The 23,323-nt window shown below is 45.3% G+C and overlaps 2 protein-coding genes across 2 annotated transcripts in view; one reads left to right on the top strand and one right to left on the bottom strand.

Annotated features, from left to right (window-relative positions):
- IQCH (IQ motif containing H) overlaps positions 1 to 7,036 on the bottom strand; it is a 57,342-nt gene extending 50,306 nt beyond the window's left edge. The window contains exons 1-5 of the mRNA XM_065734357.1: positions 7,001 to 7,036; positions 6,484 to 6,606; positions 6,035 to 6,132; positions 5,580 to 5,694; positions 1,006 to 1,128 (exon numbers count right to left, since the gene is read on the bottom strand). Of these exons, the coding sequence (XP_065590429.1) occupies positions 1,006 to 1,128; positions 5,580 to 5,694; positions 6,035 to 6,132; positions 6,484 to 6,606; positions 7,001 to 7,036 (495 nt within the window). The remainder of the gene's footprint in view (positions 1 to 1,005; positions 1,129 to 5,579; positions 5,695 to 6,034; positions 6,133 to 6,483; positions 6,607 to 7,000) is intronic.
- A 253-nt stretch (positions 7,037 to 7,289) lies between these two features.
- Positions 7,290 to 21,425, top strand: AAGAB (alpha and gamma adaptin binding protein). The gene is made up of 10 exons (XM_065734096.1): positions 7,290 to 7,383; positions 10,602 to 10,792; positions 11,657 to 11,753; positions 12,052 to 12,141; positions 14,113 to 14,196; positions 17,850 to 17,932; positions 18,482 to 18,575; positions 19,380 to 19,484; positions 20,003 to 20,052; positions 20,542 to 21,425. Exons 1-10 carry the CDS (start codon positions 7,308 to 7,310, stop codon positions 20,617 to 20,619), a joined length of 948 nt encoding a protein of 315 aa, XP_065590168.1. The 5' UTR covers positions 7,290 to 7,307; the 3' UTR covers positions 20,620 to 21,425.
- Positions 21,426 to 23,323: the final 1,898 nt, after the last annotated feature.

The following is a 23,323-nucleotide window of genomic DNA, read 5'->3' as shown; positions in this document are numbered from 1 at the left end:
GCAAATCTAATTGCAAATTTGGACCCCCAGTCCAAAGCATTCCAAGACACAGATGATGTCATGCAACGCAAAACCATTGACAACTGTCTACTTCAGGAAAGCTGTAGAATACATGACAGATAGGAAACACCTACTTGTTATTTCAGCTCATCTCCCTGTCACAAGCAGCAACTGTAAGTGTGTGTCTGACAGCCTGACTAATTTACGCTGTTTGTAATTTCAGTCAACATTATCAACATTAAGAAGTTTTCTGCAGTAAGAACACGTTTCAGAAAGAGCAGCAGAACACATGGCACTCTGCAGCAGTATAACATTCCTCTCTGTAAGGGCTTTAGAGTGGTGCTAAAAAGCTATTAGCCATGATGCTTTTCTCTAATTAACTGAATATCACAGGCTTAGACAAATCACCCCTTAGTCTGGGCAATAGCTTTCAGAAATCTAATTGTCAGCTTCCAACTCTGCCATTCACAGATTCTGTTTCAGACAACAGAAACCAAACACCCTAGAATCTTACGGCACTGGTCTTGCTGCATAATTTCTATTATAACATTAAATTCTAGGAAAGCACTGTCAGACAAAACCATCAGGCATGTTCTTTCACATGGACCGCAGCACTGCACTAAATTTGAGCACATAACTCATGTAAAGAAACAGCCGTGGAATAAACACCCAGAAGTTCTCTCTTCCTTGATCTCTGGGTCACAGCCTGACCCCTACAAGCTCCCATGTGTTTCTCTTCACTCCCTGATTTTACCAAGATTACTCACCATGCACACTGCCATACACGCTTATACTTCTGCTACAATAGTGCTTTGGTGCCCGTAACCGTTAACTGCATGTTTGCTTTCCCCAGTATTGCCACTCACAGTGCTTTGCTCCACGTGAATGTCAACAAACAGAAAATTATGAGGTACTCTCCCTTACAATAGATATATTTTTATAGTTAGGTCTGATATGTATTACCTTTACTAGTGAACAACCCCATAAGACAAAGAAGTTACTTACAGGAGCAGGTTTTGTCTCAGCTATACGTGGCAGCCTGGTCTCAAAGCTCTGTTGCTTCAGAACAGCTTTCTTACTGATGTTTTCTGGGTCAAGCATAACATTCATATCCATTTCCAGCTGCTTCTGAAACACATAATGGAAACACAGAACGTGCACAGCCTTAGAACAGTAGGCCATGAGCATTTACAAACAGGAACTGACTATAGTTACAAAATGATGACTAAAAACATCCCGTTACCTCACGATCCACACAGAACTGGGCAAACAGTGAAGAAGTGCACACTGACTGGACAGACAGCTTAGAAAGGCATCAAACTGCTATCCACACATATCCCAAATGTGTTCAATTACTTTCGCTGTAGTGTCCTGAAAGTCCCAAATTTGCACATCTTTGAGTAATGTTTTAAGTGCAAAAGACAGTCTGGTTTCTCTGACTTGGTTAACGTGGGTCATTTCCTGACTCCATTTACCTGTGCTATAACAAATGATTTAATACTTACAAGTTAGGAAATGTGAACAAAGCAAATAACATTTTTTAGAAAAAAAATCCTACAAAAAATTGCTATTATGAATATTAATACAACTTATCCTGTTAGATAGGAAGAGTTAATTGAGTCTCGTTTTACGTGATGGTGATACAGCTATTCCCATCCCTGACTCAGATCACCCCTCTCACTGGTTCTGCATCTCAGCCTTACAAACTATCTGGTGAACTAGTCAAGGGTGTGCATCTAAGTATGCATCTAACCAGAAATACACAGAGACATACACAACACACAGTCCTAATCTGAAGCACACACACATTCTATAAAAGCCAGAGGTGGTGCCATGTTTTTCTACTGTAGCAGTAACTCAAGGTGAAAACACTTCAGTTCATGATAATGCATGTGCTTTCATTTACTTCTGCACCAATTGCAGTGATGTCTTCCAATGCTTTTATTGCTAACGAGTCTCAGCACCCAGCAGGGTTTATTTACTGACCAGTGCCAAAAGGGGAACCACCCTGAGGTGGCAGGGAGGAACGGGCACCAGCACAGCCACGCTCATTCAGAGGAGCTGGAAGCTTTGTGAGCTTATTTGCCAGTGTGTGGATATGGGAATGCAAAAAGCCCTCTTACCATGTGAAATCCAACTGAAGATATTTATAGATAAGAACTCTCTGCTGATACTTCTGTTGTGTAATCATGAAAAGGAATGTAGGAAAACTGTATTTTCTGACAAACAAGATATGCCATGAGAAGTGCAAGAGTCATTGGAGGTATATTTGAGTTGCAAAGGAATTGTATTACTTTGGGTAAGCACTAAAACATGGCAAATTTATCTATCTGCACAATATATTCCTTTATTTTGATAGTAATTACAAGCAGATGTATCAATGAGACACTCATTTAGATCTGGATTTGTAAGAACAAAAGTTATTATCCAAGCCAATTACTCTTTTACCCACATGGCTGCACAGAGACAGAAAGTTCAATTTTCACCTCCTCAGTGATTTTGTGGTATTTATTTTATTACTATAACACTCTACTTTATGGAAAGGAAACTGCTTGTGCTATTAAACAAGAACTGGGGAAAACTGAATATCTTCTCAATTAAAATAGGAGATGACTCACGAAGCAAATTCCCCAGTCAGACAGTGAAGTGAGCAGTGTTGGAGTGGCAGATTCCACTCAGTGTAAAAAGAATGGAAATACTTAATTTAAAAAACAGAAACCAAACAAAATAACAGTAACAAACCCAGTAAAGGTCACTGCATGGCTGATAAGTGACAGTCCCACACCTGCAGGATGGCATCACGGGTCCTTCTGTCTGTACTCTCCAGTGTCTTACATTTAAGCTACCTTGAACCATCTACATTTCATGAAACAGATGAGAATAGCAGTGCAAACCACATTATTATGCTAATGGAATGCTCTGTGAGAATGACAATTACTGCATCCTGTTATTAGCATGGAGTATACAGGAATACACAAACCAAGTTGATGTGATCTGTACAGTTAAAGATTCACATCTTGTTATATACTTCAACACAGAAAGCATTTCAGGGTGGAGGGCATTTACTTAACTGTGCTAGGAGGAGCTAAACCACTTTTCAAGTCTGTTGGTGGCACTTCCATATTCTACAGCCCTCTAGAAACAACATTTCATTTGCACCTTTAATTCTAATTTAATTGAAGAGGAGAGAATATTCACTTCTGCTGTACCTTCAGAATGTCAGCTGTCAGGAAAACCAATGAAGACCAAGAAAATAAAGCTGCACAACCTCCAGTTCAGGTGCTCCCAATAATGCACATGGTGGCTTTTTTAAAAAACAAACTTGAACTGGTTCACCTACAGCTTAGGCAGACAGCATCTTTTCAGACATTGCTATGCACAGTGTTTACCATTACTGCAGAAGGAAGGCTCCTTTTTACAGAAGAAACCCAATTACATCACATCACGAGGGGAAAAAAGGGGGGCAGCGCTCCACAGCTCCCCCTGTGAGCCAGGCTGGCCCGGCCTCATCCCTCATCCTGCTGCTGCTATGATTCAGAAACACCATCCGTGCGACTGAACAATAATTTTAAGCCCATCCTGACACCTGTGGGCAAGTTATTTCGCTCACAACAAGTATTCTATGCGAAAATTGCATCTGTGCTCATTTGACTCCGACCTTATTTTATCCTAACTGCCACAAACACAACTTGAGCTCCATTCCTACTCTCCCATGGCCTACTACAGATTGCAAAGCACAGAAATATCACTGTGTGAATTATTCATTTCTCTCAGAACCTCTGCAAGTTGAAAAGTTGATTTCTTCAAGCCTACATACCTGGGAATTCTGTCTGCAAATGGAAAACTGTTCACTAACCCTTCTTCTGAGCAGAGTAGTATTTGGAAAAACACAAAAGTACACTCAAATAAAAACAAAAAATGTGCATAGCTGCTAGTGAGGCAAAGACAGGAAGTGAGGAATTGCAGGTGATAATTTCCCAGTTGGGTTTCACAACTACTTAATAATAAAAGCTTTTTATGTTGGCATGATGGCCATGCAGAACAGCCAGCAAAACAGCACTGCTTGTCCTTGTCCTCATAATGGGGAATGAGGGCTGGCTCGTGTGTCACTGGGTGTGTGTCTCCAAGCAGATGCCCTGGATATCAGAAATGAAAAGACAAAGGCAGGGCAGCACACAGCATGAGCTCCCCTGTAATTTAAACTCACTGGTGCACGAGAAGAGTTGGAAAACCATTGATAACAGGGAGTGTGCAGAGTAGCTGAACTCAACTGATTTGTTTCATACGCGTGTTCATACCAGACAGGCTTGGGATACTGCCTGGCAAACTGTACTCTGCTCTCAAAACACCACCAGGCACCATTCTTCCCCATTCAAAACTGAGAGAGCCAGGAGCATGCCAGTCAACAAACATCAGAGTTCGAATTCTTTGTCAATTACAAATGAAAACATTTTCAAAACAGTGAGAGCAACATCTTATACGAAGATATAAAACACATGAAAAAAGATCAACACCTTTTTTTAAACACAGTCTCACAGAATTTCATTTTCATAGTTCTACTGGATAAAGAAACTCAAGCAAGTTAAAAAGCAGAGTTCTCACTGCACCTTTTCATCACTTTAATAATATTAAAATACTACTTCATAGCAAGACTTCTTTTACAAAGAAAAGGCAACAGGAGTGCCAGTCTGCTCATTCCACCACTCTTGCTAGTGGTAACAGTGCAACAGAATCAAAGAATCACCAAAGCTGGATGAGCTGCAGGTCTTTTCCAGTCCAACCACCCATCACCAACTGTTCTCTCTAAACCATGTCCCTCAACACAACATCTCAATGTTCCTTGAACAGAATGCCTCCTCTCAAAGTTCCCACTTAACCAAAGTTCCCTTGAATTTCAACTGTAATAACTCAAACTTGTGACAACGGATACTTTTCTCAATTAATTACATACATTTGTTTCTAAATATGAGAAAACCAACAGAAAACTCACCCAACAGAACTCATATCTTGAAATAAAAATAAGTATTTCAGATACAAATATTTTAAGAAGGCTTTAAATTAATTACAAGGATTTCAGTTTTGAAAAGCAGCAAAATGCTGGACTTCAAGGAGAAAACCTGAACTTAACATGGAGGTAAGTAAGAAAACCATTCCCACAGCTCTGCATGTGAGAGAACCAGTTTCAGTGTCACACAACACAAACTCATGCTATTCCAGTACACAGCCCCATTTATTTCAAAGGCACTGCTTGCAGAATGGCAGCTAAGCATATGGTGTTTGCTGGACTGGGACCTTCAAACAGAATAAACATCTGGTTTCAGGATTCTTTATCAATATACTTGGGGAATGGATGCAGCACGATGATAGCGAAGTCCTTCCTAATTCCACTTTACCCAGAAGCATGGTGAAGGCTCCTGCCCCTCAGCTCCCTCATGCTACTGAGAACTCTGAACACAGTCACCGGATGGTGTATGGTCAGAGCGAGAACACAAGGTCACGGGATTGACCTGCACCTACAAGATGCCAATCTACCCATTTCATGCAGTCCCTGGGAAAACAAGTATTGTGTTATTCCAGACCCGTGAACCTGGAGAATGGTGCAGTGCTGATCTGCTGCATGCCTGGACAGTCACGGGCTCAACAGGCACCGGTGGTAAGACAAGCTGCTTCCCAGAAGCACCATGCTGAAGCCTCCTGAGTCAGAGAGAAACACACAGTGAGGTCTGCAAAACTTCCTTTGAATTTACCTCCTAAACCCACACTGCTTCCATCTGGTTGCATATAAAGGATGCAGAAAACTTGTATTAAGTTTTTACCCACAAGAGTAAACAGAAGGTTGCTATAGCTACGTGGAAAACCATTTCCTTTTGTATTGCTTTTTAACTTACTGAAAATAAAACTAAAATAGTAGCTGACCCAAAATCACCTATAATTGGGGCCAATATTCCTGTTTGCTTCACAAGACTCTGCTACCATAGCTCTTCTGTCTCAATGCTCGTGTTTATCTCTGCAGTAACATGGATGTTTCACTCACCACATTGGGGGCTGTTTTGAACATGCTTCTTTATTATCAGTCGGGGAAACAGTTAACACCTCTCTGCTCATAGCAGTTAAATAGTTCTCAGCGTGTTTCTGTCAGAGGAAGAAGAAAACGTTTACACAATTACCAAGGTGTGAGGGATGCTGAATTTATTTAACTCGATTCATTTTGCAAAACGGATCTTCCCTTAACTGAAAAGTTGAGACGCTTTGTGCTCCTGCTGGACTACATCAGATTTTGGCCAAAGCTAAGAAGTGCAAGACCACTTCATTCTGAGCAGGCCGAAAAAGGGAAGCCATCGTTCTGAGCTGCAGCAATCAATCCCATCACTCGCTCATTGGGAACATGCAGGACGACCAACACAGGGCCCTGCGTGCTCTGAGTGAACTGCAGACAGACCTCAAAGGCTGGATGGTCCTCTGGATCTGCCCTGTATCACTTACTCTCAGCCTGGATTCAGCTCTTTCAATTGCAGTTTCCAGGTTGCTAACATCCTCGGCTTTCGCTTTTCCTCTCACGCTGATATTTTTCACTTTGTCTTTAAGCTCGTGCGGATCTTCTTGAACCTAAGAAGCAAGTTAGGACAGAGCTCACACCCTCACCCAACGGGGCAGTGTTTAACCCAAATAAACGCCTCCAAAACGCAGGGAAGAAATAACACGCAGCTTCCCTTAGTTCAGCACTGCCGCAAACGGCAGAGAAAGACAAAAGCAATACATTCAAAGCCGTCCAAAAGGAGGAAACCTGAATCGCTGCCCGAACACCACCTCCAGCTGCAGGAGGACAAGTTCACGGGAGGCGAGCAGCTCCAGCGCAGCCCCGCGGGTGGAACCCCCATGGCCGCCCCACGGGGAAGGGCCGCGAGGAGACCACGGCGGGCGGGCAGAACCCAAACCCGGAGCCGCTTCGTTCGCTGCGATGGGACCTCCGCGTGCGGCGCGGTTCGCGTCGGGCACCCACCTGCAGCAGCTCCCGCGGCCCCGCAGCGCCGGCCATGCCGCGCTCCGCCCGCGCCCATAGCAACGCGACGCGCGGCCCGGGCCGCACCACCACCGCAGCGCGGGGGGGGGGGGGAAGAGGGGACGGAAAAGCGGGAGGGCGGGACGGAGAAGCGGGCGGGCAGAGAACGCGGCCCCGCTCTCCCTCCCCCGGCTGTGAACCGCTCCGTGCGCGCCGCGGCCCCGCTCCCCTCGCCGCCCCCCGCCCCGTCCGTGCGCGCTCCCGGCGGTGGTAGCGGCGGGCGGAAGGGGCGCGGCGCCGCGGCGCCATGGCGGAGGCGGCGGGGCCGTTCGCGCTGCTGAGCAGCTGTGACCGCGGCTTCGCGGCCGAGGAGCTCGTCAGGCGTGAGTGTGCGGCGGGGGGAGCGGGCTCCGCGACTGAACCCCGGTGGGATCGGCTGACGCTGCGTTTTGCACTCCCGTAGCATCCCCGCGGCCGGCGGGAGGGAAGATGGGGACGGGGTGGGGGCAGGGCCGGGCCCGAGCTTTGTGTGGGCTCGCAGCTGTTCGCGTCCCAGTGCAGAAGCCCCCCCCAAAAAAAAAGGGTGGGGAAGTTAAAGCTGTGTGCCTGCACTGCTGTGGGTCGCACCTCCCATGAAGCGCTCTGCGGTTCCCCTTTTTAAAGCTCAGAATGGGCGAGGACAGGCTGAGAGCTGCGGCTGTGCGGCCCGGAGGAGGTCTGTGCTCCGGGGAACCTGGCAGCAGCCTTTCAGTAACCTGGTCGAGCTGTAGGGGTCCCTGGTCTTTGCCCTAGTAGCACTAGGTGGCTTTAAGGGTCCCTCCCCGCTCCAGCAATTCTAATGAGTGCACACACTCGTTAGTACTCACTTAGGAGTGCCTGAGCTTGCGCCGTTTTCTGGTTTTGAAGCAGCCTCACGGATCCTCCTTGCATCCTTTGTTGGGTCCCTTTAGAAAAGATGTGCCTGATGTTTCTGAAATGAAACTTAGCGAAAAGAAACCTTTGAAGAATGTCAGGTGCCTGCTTTGTGTAGCAAGCGCCTCAGAACCAGGAAGGTAAGCACACAGCAGGACTCGGGATGCTGTGTAGATGAGGATCAGGTGGCAGTGGCTGCCTGCAGTAGATGGGGCTGAGTTGGGACAAAACACTGCTGCAGTTTTCAGCACCTGTGTTTTTAGGGTGTGCAAGGAGAAACAGCAGCTGAAAGGCATTGCTTGGTGGAGGCTCAGCTTGGTGCTGAGAGCAGGAGCCCTGTGTTAACACCCCTGAAGCAATGTGATGTTTGGTATGCAATATTTACGTATAAATACACTCTTAAATACTATATGGCAAGACCATATAATGGTTTTGGGTTTGGAATCTATAACACAAAGCAGAGACCTTTTACCTCTGTTACTACTGCTCTCACCCCACGTTCCTGGATTTCCTGGGGGGCACTCACTGCAGGCAGACCTGTTCCATACCCAAAAAGCAGCTGCTGGGAGGTAGCAGAACCTGCACCCTGCTGCCAGGCTGATCACAAGGCTCTATACAGCGTGCATGTTTGCGTTCAGTTGGCAGGAGCCTCTCTTATGCTGTGTTCCACCAGGTGGCTCTCAAGGCACGGGATGGCAGCGACGTGGTGCACCTACCAGCTGGGAGCACCGTGTGAAACGTCTGCTCTCGTGTGCATTCAACGTGAAGCAAGCCAGGAAGAGCAATCAGTACTTAAATCAGCTTGGAAAAAGATGAGCAGACAATTTGTAATGACTTTGGAAAAAAGAGAAAGAAAGTAATGCAGTGGCCTTAAGCACAAACCTTGGAAGTGCTTAACATCAGTTTGAGAGCAGGGAGCTGGGCAGCGTGGTGCTGGAGGTCTGTGTCTGGTTCAGTGTCACTCAGCTTTTCAGGAAGGTGGTTTCTCATCTACTGATGGTCCTCTTGAAAAAGGGATTTGCTGCCTCACACTCGTGGATTGCTTAAGCCTGTTTGCGAAAGGAGTATCAGTAAGTTAGGTTTTGCAGTTCTGCGTTGTCCTCTTCTTTGTAAATTAAGCAACTGCTCAGAAGACAGAGTCTGTGTGCAAGCCCAAGAAATTAAAGTGAGTCCGGAGCCTGGAATCCCAACATGGCAAATATCATCTTAGGATGAAATGCCTCTGTTATACCACAGCATGTACATCAAGGCTGTGCACTCTGTAACTGCCATCACTCAATACCAAACTGCTGTGTACTGCTTAGGGGTGAACGGAGAAGTTGCAAAGCAGTGAAATTCTTTCAGAATGACTGATTTTCATTAGCTGTTCTGATAGTTTCTGTACTTACTGGTGAGCACATTTGTAAGCTTCTGCTCTAGGAATACCAAGTTCCAAGTCGAGATCTGTTTGGTATTAACTCAGCTCAGTCCCTGACCCCAAGGTGCTGTGGCTCTCTTGTCCAAGAACAGAATGCTGATGGAAAACTAGTTACTCTGAAAATTAATGTCATCCAAATAAAAAAAAACAAGCTGAACTTTCTTATACTACGAAGAAGATAATGTGTAAACATGGCTTTTTTTCCTGTAAGAAACCTGGACAGATTTCCTCTGAAATCTGTCATACCAAGGTCACATTTCCCTTCAGATTCCCCTTGTCATGCTCCTCCCTGCCACAAATCCTCCTGCTTTGGAGCTCTCCTTTGAGTGCCAGAGCACGGGCACTGCTTCGCCTGCCCAGGCTGGCAGTTAGCTGCCATAAAAGTCACTGGATCTTCCTGTGGCAGTCAGCTTTCCTGCCTTACAGCGGCGAGGCACGAATCATTTCAGTTCAGCCTGCCTGGGGAGCAGCGTGTGCTGGCATCTTCAGGACTGTCTCTGAACCTTTAAGGTGTAACCCTTAAAATCTTTGAAAATACACTTATCTTTTAAAACACTTCTGCTCCCCAGCTGACTCAAGTGATTCCATGATTTATTTGTAAGATGCCCACGACTTTGTTCAACTGGAACAAGATGCTGTGCCCTTTCCAGCAAGGTGCAGATGGGCTGCTCTGCTGCTGCCTATAATTCAGCTCCACCAGGTGGCCGTCACGCTACCAGAGTGTTCTGCAAAGGTTGCTGCCAGCACACGAGGGGCAGGCAGTGTTTACACTGCATTATCCAAGCACTGCCCTGGATTTTAATTGTTGAACTCCTACCTGGAATTTAATGGGCATCACAACCGAATTCCAGTAGCTTGCTTTATTTTCTCATTAGTTACCTTGAGATTTTGGTCACAGTCAAACAGTTTTTTACATCTGAATGAACATGCAGATGTAAAAATGAACATGGTTTGCTGGAATGAAGTGTAGGTATCTGCTCCATCCATCCTGTTTATGGGTAATAAGTTTGGGGCTGGCACTTGAAAAGACATTTCCAGGATTAAAAAAAAATAAAAAAAATCACACCTTACTTTGAAAAGAGCTTCTGCACCACATCTTTTCAGCAAGCCAGAATTTATCTAAGAGCCATAAACAGCACAATAGAATAAAGCCTCATTTTGGTGCAGCACGTAAAGATGGCTCTGTACTGGCATTGCACCAAGCTCTTCTGCGTGAATTACCTTCTTGATGCTGGTTTGTTTCATTTATCTCATTCAGTTTCTTTTTTACAGGCATCACAGGAAGAGAGGACCTCACTGTGGGTGCTACTGCATCTGGAGGAGTGAACTTTTACCCCTGGACAATAGATAATAAGTACTACTCTGCAGATATTCACCTGTGTGTGGTGCCCAGCACGGCTCTTGTTACAGGAGCCATCGCCGAATCCGTGCAGGCGTTTGTGGTGTACTTCGACAGCTCAGTGGTAAGAGTGCTGCTGCATTTTGTTGCTTCATCTGCATGATATTGTTGCCTTTTTGTGATAACTACAGTGTGTATTCTCTCAATCTTGTGACCTCCATTCCCTTTAGGCTGTTCTATTAATGGTCAGTGGGTCAGAGGTCAGTTATTCCTACTAACAGTGACAGCAGAGATGTTTCCTTCCCTTCTGCTGTTTTACTCCGGCTGGAAACAAGGTTTTTCAGGATGTAAGTAGGCCACTGAGTTAGGTCAGTCCTCCTCCTGCCTATGACCTCCAGCTTCACTCTTAGCCAACGATAGTTCAGAAAGGCTGCCTGAAAACAGCCACAAACAAGGAAGCCAGCTCTGAGTTCCAGTGCTGTCGTTTTACCTGACGATTCTGCAGGGCTGGGGGCAGTGAAAACAGTGCTTTAGCAAAAGCCAGAAAGACAAGAACCAGTCTAAATAAGGAATGTTTTCAACTACGGATGGGAGAGGATGCTCACCACTCATTCTGCAAAGATAGCAAAGATAACTAGCTCAGCACTACCTCACGTTACACCAGAGCAGAGTGTTCATCAGCGGTCGTAGCATCAGCTTTAGTGCAGAAGCTGGAACAGCTAAACATCAAACCTGAGAGCTGCTGACATGTGATCAACATGAAGTCTTCCCTGATGAAAATTAAGGTTATGCAATGGACATTCAACATGAATGGGAATTCCAAGGAAGTAGGTTTAACTCATTTGTAAGGTAAATTGAGAATCAGAAGGTTGCTTTATATAAATCAACTTCCTTGTTTTATTAGAGTACAATCAGTGACTAAAAACAAATGTGAGAAATAAAGTATTTGAGGATGTATTCCAAGTAACTTTGTTTCCCCCCCGTTTAGAATTCTGGACTTGATAGTGTCTCTGAATGGCTTCCCCTGACAGAAGAGTGGCTGCCAGAAGTCATGATCCTGGTGTGTAACAGAGTATCTGAAAATGGTACGTTACCTCGAGGTCCAGAACTGACCTCAGGCTATGAAACTTGCAGCACAATTGTTTCTTAAGATATCTGAGTGAGAATGGACTTAATTGGTTGAGAAGAGCTACGTTGCACTCATGACCAAAAGTCTTGCACTCATGACCAAAAGTCTTGAACTAGAAATAGTCAAAACTTAATCAGAATCTTATAGGCTTGCTTAAAATGAAATTTGCTGGAGTAAAATTTCAGTAAAAGTTCGACTGGTGATAGTAATCTCAGATGCGTACATTCAGAAGACATTTTGTTTCCCAATTTTAGGTGTCAACAGACAGAAAGCTCAAGAATGGTGCATCAAGCATGGCTTTGAACTGGTGGAGCTTAGCCCCGAGGAACTGCCAGATGAAGATGGTAGAATTGCTACTTTAATTTTTATTATAAAAAGACACCAAAATATCTTTAAATTGATTATGAGGGCCGTAGCATGTCTTTCTGTGCTGCATGCCTGCAGCATGGAAGACGCCCAGCTAGTGAGGCTTACTCTCAGCTGTAAGGTCAGGAGGAAAAGGTGGTTATTTCCTCCAAGACATTCCATGGGACTCCTCCCAAATACAGCTGCTGTTTATGTGGCACCTACATAAAAACATCAGATCCCTCCTCGGACTGCACTGACACATAAAGAGCATTTATACTCTTTTTAAAATCAGTCTCAGAACAAGAACCAGCTAGATGCCCAAGGGCAGGAAAATCCTTTGGTTTTTTGACCTAACACTTAGAAACTCCTGCACATACCAAGAGTGGGCATTATTCAGTGACATGGGCTGAAAAGGGTTTGAGTACTGAAACACATTCTAGAATGGCACTCATTCTACACAGGAAGTAAGCCAGTTTCAAAATCACTTGCTTGGCCGTGTAATTATAACTTGAAAAAAACCCATAAACCAGAGTCAGAAGTGTGATGTTCCGCTCTTGAAAAGTGACTGTGCACTTCCTGACAGCCTTATCAGCATCTGCCTTATCTCAGTGATACACGAGTGTTTACATCTTACCACTACAGAGCTGTCAGTGAGATAACCACCTCCATTTCTATACTGGGGTGGAATAATTCACTAACATTTTCTCCATTTCACGTTCAACAAGTACACAGCTATTTCAGTCTAACATGTTTTTAAAGGAAACATTAGTAACATCATTTTCCTGCTGAATAATTGTTGTAAAGAACAAGCTATTTACCATTTAAGTAATAAATAATGGGAATAATAACTCAGGATGTTAATCTTTGGAGTACTAAGATCCATTCTCTGCTGGACTTTTAACGTTGATTCACTGTGACTCATGCATCAGAGGAAAGACATTGTACTGAGTAACATATTTACCCTGTAAACATTCTGTATGAATTACAGAAGATAAACCAGGCATAGTAAACATACCAGGCCAGGAACTATGTAGAATTAATGGCAGCTCACTGCACGTGAACAGGAGCTCTTGCTATGACTACACTAGCATTTGTGTACCAAGGACAGGAACTCTTAACTGAGACTCTTAATAATGACTATAAAACTAAACTGTGCTATCATTATGGACAGAGTATTTGATCCAAGGGGTTAGACAGCTCATAGTTAATATCTGAAGGCAGTTTCAATGCTACACCTGTCCCTGAGCCACCTTAGACCAGTTTGATTTTTAAGCCATCACGTTTTCCTCTCCAATGGGCTTTTCTTCCTAATTGCTTTGTGAGACTTGCACAAACATGGGAAGCTGACTGAGCTGCGGAAATGGGAAAACTGACTTTATGTAAAGCAGCGTCAGATCTATTCCGTGAGTAAGCTGAAGTCCAAATAATGCTTTCCCAGTCTTTGAAGTCACCATAAGTTTGCAGGATTACTGGAACACTTCTAATTAGATGTTATGAAGATAGCTTTAGTACAATCATTTGAAGCACTGCCCCTTTTTCAGTTGTTGTTATCTGAAGTTCCTTACTTTCTGAAGGAAGGAAAAGTAATTCTAGCATCTATTTATGCTATACAGCATTCTGAAAGACCTTGGTGTAAAAGAGTTCTTTTATCAGTGGCTTAAAAACATTTATTATTATTTAAATTACTTATTTATCAGTGTAGGCCCAGCATTAAGTAGTTAAAGCTCTACTTAGAATTCAGATCTTTCTGCAAGAGGATAAAAGCTCATGTTTTGTAAGAGGTCTAAATTTGTTTGGCCTTTCACGAAGCAAAGGCAAGAAATACATCCTTCCTAATAAGAGAAGCTGCTTGTTTCCCATCCCTGTAACACAGGACAGGCATTCAGTCACACATCACCTCACTTCCAAGCACGTAATGGTTTTTGGTCTTATTGTCAGGAGTCAAGTGTCTTTGTGTTTTTATTTAGATGACTTTCCGGAGTCCACAGGAGTGAAACGAATTGTTCAGGCCTTGAATGCCAACGTTTGGTCAAACGTGGTCATGAAGAATGGTACGTAACACAGATGCTCCCTGCATGGAGTCTAAAGGCTGTGAGCCCTACAGGGCTTAATGTTTTTAGGAAAACTTTACACTGAGCAGCCACAATGGCACTGCACCAGTATGCAGAGAGCTAGAGTGCTCTTCCTACATTCACGTGGAATAGAGGCTGTTCCACTACCACTTTTATTGTCCCTCTTTGCACAGAGAACCTGAGAGGCAGTGGTTAAGATTTAATCCTGGTTCAGTGTTTGTTTGCTCTCAGATGTCTGCTGAAGGATTTAAATTCATTAAGTGCACAGCTAGAAGGTCTGTTTTCCCTACAGAAAACCCTACTGCAACAAGCTGAAACTGCAGAACTTTTGGGAAACAGCACAAAAGCCAGACAGCCTGGTTTCCTGCAGGCAGTCCATTCTAAGGCAGAGCTGCAGTTTTGGAAAAATGGTTCAAGGATTGGATGTATTAGGAAAGGAAATGCTGTGGCTAGCCCAGATTTAATGCAAGCATAGATTCTGTTTTCTTGAAAGCTTTCTATCACCTTTCTAGTTACACAGCCTGCTGCAGGAAATGTACAAAGATGAAACTCTTCTGCAGCACTCGGCCTTACACTTTTTCTTTCAAAGTCATCCCACTTCCACCCTCCTGAGGTCTGCATGCTCCCTTGGCTACAGTTTTAAACTGTTGTGGCTTCTTCCTTCCTACAGGTTTTAGTGGTGTAATCTTTTTGAGTGCTGAGAGGTTTTTGTGAGCCCTGTAACTGTGAGATGGTTACTGGGATTCAGGGCAACTAAGAGCTGCTAAACTGGTGCCTTCTCAGTATTCCTCATACTATAACAAAATGAGGCTAAGATTGGTTCTGAGTTAACTGTTGTAGAGAGGTATTCATTTGAGATGGCATAAAGTTAACCTAGGTGGTACAAGAATGGTTTTCTTAACATTTGACAGATGTCACGTTACAGAACAGAACTTTGTCACACGTTGAGGGAAATTCCTGTGCACCTCTGGTGTGTTCTGTAAAGGTCGATCTTGAAAATCCAGAGCTTTTATCTCCCCTGTACAGAAACCACACAGTGCTGGTGTATATTACTGCAAACCCCTCAGGAGCTGGGCTATATTTGGAAGCTGTTGCAACCAATCTGTGATTTCAAAGGGAAATGGTTGAGCTCATTTTGCTTAAAAATAAAAGCCTTTACGACCTGTAACATATCTTTTGTTTTCAGCTTCCTCCTGATCCTGGAAACTGGCCACTCAGCTTTTCTGCTGAGTTACCCCTAACTGCTGTCTACTTACAATCATACTTCAAATGAAATCCTTTTGTAGGAAAAAAGAGCAAAGGTTTGCGAGCATCGCTGAGTGGCACCATGCAGAAGGCAAACACTGCAGCATTGCCTTCTTGAGCTGCTTATATGAGACTTTAAATTAATAGGAGTGACTCTTTTAACCATGAGCACCAAAGCCATATTGCTTTAAAGTACACTGCCCCAAACCTGCACACAGTTTTTGCAGAGCTGTGAAGCTGTGTGTGGCTGCACCCCTGTTCAGAAGGGTCTTGACCTTTTCAAGTTTCCTCTACCCATTCATTCTTAGTCTGATTTGCAAGGTAATTAATACAATTAACTGTAAACATTTCTGCATCGTGTAATAGCACTTAGTGGGTGAAGCAGTATGTGAAGCAGTATGGTCTCTGCTACAAGGAAAACCAGCAGTCTTACCTGAAAGGGAGCTTGCTTTCTGGTGGGGATGTAGTTGATGGTTCTCTGGTCCTCGGAGCTCTCTCCAACCCAAGAATGAGGTTATTTCCTCGTGCAGAACATAAACAGCTCTTCAGTTCACAGTGCTCCCACCTCCAAAAGCCAGCATGCTGCTCTGTCCTTAGTTGTCCCTGCAGGAGGAAGCCTGGTTGACCACAGTGGAAGGAACAGAAACAACCCACTGTCTTCTGAGAGGGGTTGCTTGGCTGCTTCCCTGCTGAAATATATGCTGCAGGGATCCAGAGTGGAGCTAGTTACCTGGGGTGGGGCCAGCCCTCAGCCTGGCCTCCTTCACAGACAATTAGCCTGATGTAGTGGGACCATGTAAACTTAATTATTTAAACAAATCTGGAGCTCCAACCTTTTAATCCTGTTTTTTTAATATCAAAGTCATAGTAGCTTCAGACAGACTATGGAAGAAGGAAAACATTTTGCTGCGAAAGGAGCACTGTGAATTTCCAGGCCCTGCTCAGAGCACAGCTCACTTGGGCTTTGCCATATTGATGACACCTGTGAAACCTCACAGCCTGCATCAGGATGGAGCCATCCACTATTACAGTAATTCGAGTGAGATCATTTTTGGCTTTGATTCTGTAAGAACACTCCGTGAGACGTCACCCACTTCCTGAATTGCACCCAGAAGTTGAAATAACTTTTACATGCAATAGAAGAGTTTATAGCAAGGTTTCTTTCAAGGGTGTGACTGGAACTGCTGTGCCTGCTGCTGCCCTGAGCACCGATCCAGTAGCTGCTGTGTGCTGGAGGTGCTGGCATTTTTCAATTAGGCAGCCTGTGATAATTGCATGGTTACGTGATGCAGCACTGGGGGCAGACTGCTGTCACTCATCTGTATGGGGTGGACTCAATTCATAGAGGTGGAGGAGGTCCACGATTGGGTCACTGCATCCACCCCTCTGCCAGGGTGGGAGTGTTCTCTCTCAGGCACTTTCTGGGCTGTGGTGGCTGATGTGGCTGCACATGACTCAGAAATTGGCTGAAGATCGACGCTCGCTTTTTCCCTGCAGACATCTCTTTGCTCAGCTTGCTGAAACTCTGGGAAGCTGCTTTGTTTTGGGTTGCAGGTCCCAACCTTTTATCACTCAGTTGCCTGTTAGTAGAGCTGGCAGACTTAAGGGCTTTCGTATTTCTTGCAGCTGAGCACTTCTAAGGAGATCCACTCGGCTGCACTGATCCACTTCTCCCCAAACCTCTGGCAGTGATCTGTAAGGGCAGTAAAACTGAACAGCCCAGTGCCAACTGAAACAAATACCTGCTGGGGGGGAGGGGACGGGGAGAAGAGGACTGGCACAGGACACACAAGTGCACAGCGTAGGTAATTGAACAGGAAATAATGAGGTCTTAGCAATCCTCCAACTGAGACATGTTTACATGTGTTCTGGATAGCTGGTGGCTTTGCTCACACGTTCGGCTCTTTCAGATTTTGTGTAAATGGCAAGAAGATTTGGCCCGTGTCTAAAAATGACATCATCTCAACATCTGAATCTAGAGCTTAGTCATTACTGTAATATTAATTCAGAGCACATTAAGAAAAAAAAAAAGGGTAACATTAATCTTTCTTCTGGCACAGGTCACTGTTTCCTGACTGTTTGCAGTACAATAACCTGATGCTGTTTCTTTTTTTGTTGACTGAAATACCAATATTTTCAGAACCATCTCCTGAGCCCTCTATGTAACTGCAAATATTTGCTGCCAGAAGAAAACGTGACTTAGCAGAAACCCCTCTCAGCACATTGCACAGATGTGTTTGTTCAAAAGCAACGTCCCAAACGTAGAGCTTGATTTACAAGTGCTGTGCTGTGTTGGTGTGCCTTCCCAAGGAGCTGTCTGGAGTCAGTTGAAACTGTTTGCATTAACGTTGCATCTCCTGTCCCACTAACAGCTGTTTTGTTTCCAGACAGGACCCATGGCTTCGGCCTTCTCAGCACGTTAGCAGGTGCGAACTGCAGCATTGGGTCAGAAGAGAACCAAGATAGAGAAGTAAACAGTAATTCCTATTTCTTGTTCTTTGCTCGTTCTGTGTCTCACGTGGCTCTCCCCTGTGTCACTCTTTGGTGTGGCAGTGGGGTGGGGTCTTTCATCTCTTTCTCCTTTCTCGAGGGCACTGCAGGGTCTGTCAGAATGGGTTTTCAGGGAGATCTCTGAGGCTGAGAACTCAGAAAGCCCTCCTGTGACAGCTGTCCCAGAGCTGTCCCATCACGGCGAGCTCGCTGTCCTTCAGGACATGCCCCCATTTAATGGGATGTCTGGAGTGTGGTTTCCCACTGAGATCCAAGAGCAGTGTCTTGTGCAAGACAAAATAATGTCACCAGGCAGTTTTGTTTAAAAAAGTAAGCAAACCTGTCCTAGCAAACCTGGCAGTGTATGTGTTGCAGAACTGTGGCTTTCCTTCACGTGTGTGGTGCAGGCTTTGCAATAGTGGTTTACAGTAAAGAGTTGGGTTTTAACGTTGAAACAAAGGAAGCATTTGACCTGCTGCTTTGCAGCCTGCCTCACTGAGTACTGTACTATCTGTTTGTTTCCTGACAGTCCAATCCAGTGGCAGCAGACAGAGAAGAACCCCATTCACACAACAGAGAGGACGCAGCTAGCACGAATGACCTGCAGATTGACAGCACTGTAGGTAAGCTCGTTCTCTGCTTGGCAGACATGCTGGAGCAGGCACCTCAGGCTGGAGTGGGCCCAGAAGGCCACTGGCTTTCTGTCAGCAAAAAGGCAGAGCCAGGAGGGGCTGACTGTGCAGCATCAGGGGTTCTCTGCAAGTAAATGGGCCCAACTTTAGAAAAGATAGGGCCCCTGCAGTTCAGATCTGCCAGCAGTACTGCCAGTCAGAAAGGTTCAGATCCACTTTCTGAAAGCTCCTCACCAGTGTACTGCTTCTGTTCAGAAACAGATTTATAAGAACAAATCTTTAAGCTTTCTGGGTGAGAGAAAAAAGCATTACGGCGTGACTCCCCACAGCCTGGTTCAGCAGGACACACACTGTGTGTGGGTGAGGCCTGGGAGGTTGGGCTGCTTTGAACTTGGACGACTGCAGCATGCCAGGAGGTGTGAGTTCACACTGCAGGCTGTGTGGGGACGTCGTCCAAAGGTTGGATGTTGCTGGTTGTGATCTAAACGGCATCACTGCTCTTTATTTGGGCCCAGGGCTGTTCCTAAACAGATGATTTTATAATTAGCAACGAGACCTAAGTGAACTAAAAATGAGCTTAAATGAACACAGAAGACATTCCTGCAATGGAGGGTAACAAAATTCATTACCACTGTAATGACACCGTCAGTGGTCTGTACGAACCATCAGTAGATTCAATGGGAGGGGGATTCATTGAGAAGATACTGTCTGTAATCAGAAGATTGCTGCTAAGGCTTTTATGCTGCTGACAACAGAGTAATGTACCTACAGCAAACCTGCATGCGTTTGTTTCAGATCCTGTGTTAGATACAGATATTCAGGAGCTAGCCAGCCTGACCACGAGGGACGGCGACCTGGAGAACTTTGAAAGGTTGTTTTCAAAGTTGAAAGAAATGAAAGGTACTGTGCTGGGGGGAGAGGTACTGAGCAGTGTCACCCACTGTAATTGTTGAAGGTGTGGAGCCCAACGTGAGAGCTGGGAAAGTTGTCCAAGTTCTTATTCTTCTCTGCACAGGTAGCTGATCTTTGCACTAACTTGGCCTTCATCTTAATAATACTCCTGAAGGAAGTAGATGCTGCTCTGCTGACTGCTCTCATGTTGTTTTAGTCCACCATGGATTAACACTGCAGTTCTCTATATACAAACCTATAATGACCTTTTTGGGTTTTTTTGTTTAAGCTCTGCAGTGGTGAGCCAGCCTTGCAGCTTTAAAGGCACAAACGTCTGAGATGAAATTCAGTGTGCTCAGAAGCACTGGGTCTCTGGTGTTTGGGAACTACAATAGCACTTAGTAATTAAACTTCCTTCTTAACGATGCTAAGCAAGCTTCTGGCCAGGCCCTGGATACATCTCCACAGGTTATCTGTCTCCCTTGGTGCTCCCAGGTGTGACAGCCGAAGTCATGTTCTCTTTACAGAAAAAGCTGCAACGTTGCCCCACGAACAAAGAAAACTGCATGCAGAAAAGGTGAGGTTTTGAAATTAGCATCAGAATTATTAAAAATACGGTTTTCCTTTGTGAGCTGCAGTTACCTCTCTTGTAGCACAGTTCACATCTTACAAGCAGTGAGAACAGACTGCACGGTCCTGGGGAGGCTGGCTCGTATCTCCCAAGGACTGAATAGCAAACCCAGAATTCCTGAACTCCAGAGGAGGTTTTCCCATCCAGAATCTCTGGAATGAGGACCCTGTGGTCACTGGGGGTGTAATCCAGCTCTCAGAGCCACTAGAAAAGCTCTGATCTCAAGGAAGATTTGATTATGGTTTAATTAGCCCCACCTTTCTTTCACATATGCCCCTGATGAATTCTAAACGTTGTCTGAATTGTTGCACCACTGTGTGGCTGAGGTTTATGAACTTCAGAGAGGATTAGCGTGGAGGAACATGGAGAGGCTTAACTGCAGCTCAGTTTCATTATGCACATGAATTGTTTTCACATCCTTTCCTCTCCTATTAGGTGGCCAAAGCATTCTGGATGGCAATTGGAGGAGACAGAGATGAAATTGAAGGTCTCTCCTCGGATGAAGAGAACTGAGGTCTTCTGTAGCTGTAAGCAACAGAGTGATCCTACGAGTGATCTTTTCCTGCAGTGAGCATTAATTGCAGAGCCCCACTGAGCTTTAGTTGCTGTCTTTGGTTGAAGGATTCACCGTATCATTGTAATGAGTAACACATCCACACCACCGTGTGCTTAGAGTGGCTTTGTCTGACTGTTGGTTCTCCCTCAGAGAGTTTTGGATGACAGTGTATGCAGTCAGAGGAAATAATAGGTTACTTTACTTTCTTCAAATTAACATTTTTATAGTTTCCTCTTTTGAGTTTGAACAGTTTTACTGCCAGTTGTCTTTCTACACAGAGCCAGTGGTTGTTCAGCAGCTCCTTAATTCAAAACTCAGCGTTCAGATGCAGGTCTGCTTGGTGTTCTTGTGCAGCTTTAGAGCTGACTTACAAAACAAACTGGATTTCTATGAGGCACGAAGAGAAAGTCGGTGTGCTGCACCCTCTCTGAGCTGCTGTGCCAGGGCTGCAGGGTTAACCCTGCTGAGAGGCAGAGCTATTAAAAATGGCCCATAGGCTTTGATTGCAGTTTGTGTTTGTGAGCGTGTGGTCCTTCCCTAACAGCTCTGGAGCTGTGCCACGCTCCCCAGGTTTCCATGAGAAATTACATTTGGGATTGAATGCAAGACAGACTCGTGCTGCTGTTCCAGGCATGAACTGCCCTGCTCAAACCTTCTGCAGTGCACTGCCTCCAGCGACCAGGGGAACGCACACACCTCCAGGTGGTCAATTCCGCCCTAAATATCGCATGAAAAACGCTGTGACTTCAAACGAGGGTCTCTGGAGGACACGCAGCACTGGAACAAGAAGGAAGGCATAGTGTGGGAGGAGGTGGATGCCACAGCTCCTGCTGTGCCACAGCCACGTTCAGCTGAGCTGCCCACACCGTGGGAGGTGGCACATCGTACCGGAGTGTTTCCCTACCGCTCTGAAAACAGGCAGTGTTCACTTGAAGGCAGCATTTCCAGCGTCTGTTCTTCCAGGGCAGTACATTCAGTGACTCTTAGGCAGTGGCTTTACATTCCAAAGGCCCTTTCCCAGCAGTTCTTGACATTCGGTGCCCGTTCTTTTAAGATTAAGCAGAGCTAAAACAAAAGGCTGCTTCGAATGCTGCAGATGGTTCCTGGGTAAAACTGAGGAGTTCTTGATTCTAAGAAACAGAACGAATGCCTTGTGAGTGGTTTGCATGGCACTGCTCTTACTGCCCGAGCAGTAGCTCCACCACAGTGAGATACACTGCAGAGCAGCAGCTGTTCCAGGGGTGCACATCCAGGCACTGAGGAGTGCACACAGCAGCACTGGGCCTTGCTGTCACTTTGCCTCTCCTCCCATTCCCTCCTGTTTTCTTTCTTCTCACGACGGAGAGCTGCAGGAAAGAAGTGAAGGTTGCTTCTTCCCAGGAGGGAGCACTTTTCTCTGTTTCCCTCTTGGCTGGTGAAGGTTGGTGGGTGTTTTTTCCTTTCTGAGTATTTGTTGTGCAATAGAGATGCGTGGCATAAAGCACAGAGTTTTATTATTATCTTACTACACTAAATCTTAATTGAAGACAGTGAAGAACATAATGCACTGGAATACTTTATGAAAGCAATTGCTGTAGGTGTGTTATACTTGTGACAGTTCATTTAAACTGAGTAAAATGAGGAGAGTTTAGATTTTTCTCCTATCCAGGAGGTAGCAGCAGATAAATCTGCACAGAGGATAACTGCAGGGCTCAGGGTGCAGCCTGCCTGCCACAAATGGGTGGAAGGCAGTGATGAGAGCACTGTTTGACAGCACAGAGCACGGTGTAAGCAGAGTGCAGGGGGGGAGGCACCCAGACTGCTGCTGAGATGGGAACCAATCTGTACTCGGCCATGCTACGACGTAAATGTGTCCTGTTACATACATTCCATGCTTTAAGAGAGCATTACTCATCAAGGCAGAAGGGAGACGCTGGAAAACAGTTTTAATGATCCTTACAGATGATAATCCCAGTTTGCTTTGCTGGTGGCTGAGGTGTTGTTTTTTTTTCCTGGAGAGGTTTTCTTTTTGGCTGCATCATTTCTTTACACAATCGCTGTTACTGATGTGAATAAAAGGGGCAGTAAGGAATCACAAACCTGGAAGTTGTTGGCGTGGTTCCTCTCTGTGTTCTGCAGCACTGTTTGTCAACAGAAGGATTCCTGCCTTGGTTTTACACCCGTGTCTGTGCTGTGCTCCCACTCAGTGCTGGGGTGAGGACTCTGCTCCTGGGCACAGTGTCACCCAGCTGCTGTGTGAGCTGAAGCCTCCATGCAGTGCTGGTACTTGTTTTCCTTTTGGCTGAGCCTCTGAGGTTTCATTTGTCATCGTTTGTGTTTGACTTCAGCTTCCCATCCTTGGTGTGAATGAGAAGTCTGGTTCTGAAATGTGGGCCCGGTTGAGGTGGCACCCACAGCTCCGCGCTGCTTTACAGCCTGCATTGGGCAGCCCTCGTATAAAACCTGAGCAGAACCCTTTTGTCACCACGTGGTTGGAAAACAGAGTGGAAGAACTATTCTCGTAAACCCTCCGTTAGGAAAAACAACAAGAAAAATATCTGAATTTCAGTGAAACCTGAGGAGGAACGTTGGGAGTCCACAGACGTCGACGGCAGCGTGCCTCGGCTTCCTCAGCAGTGCTGTTCACAGAATGCCCTCTGAGGACAGCAGGGTGCCAGCACA

The sequence above is a fragment of the Cyrtonyx montezumae genome, unplaced genomic scaffold, assembly GCF_038088225.1.
Source record: "Cyrtonyx montezumae isolate F1298 unplaced genomic scaffold, pur_monq_1.0 scaffold_17, whole genome shotgun sequence".
NCBI lineage: Eukaryota > Metazoa > Chordata > Aves > Galliformes > Odontophoridae > Cyrtonyx > Cyrtonyx montezumae.
Note: the sequence above shows the minus strand (reverse complement) of the source record. Positions and strands in the feature narration are given on the sequence as shown.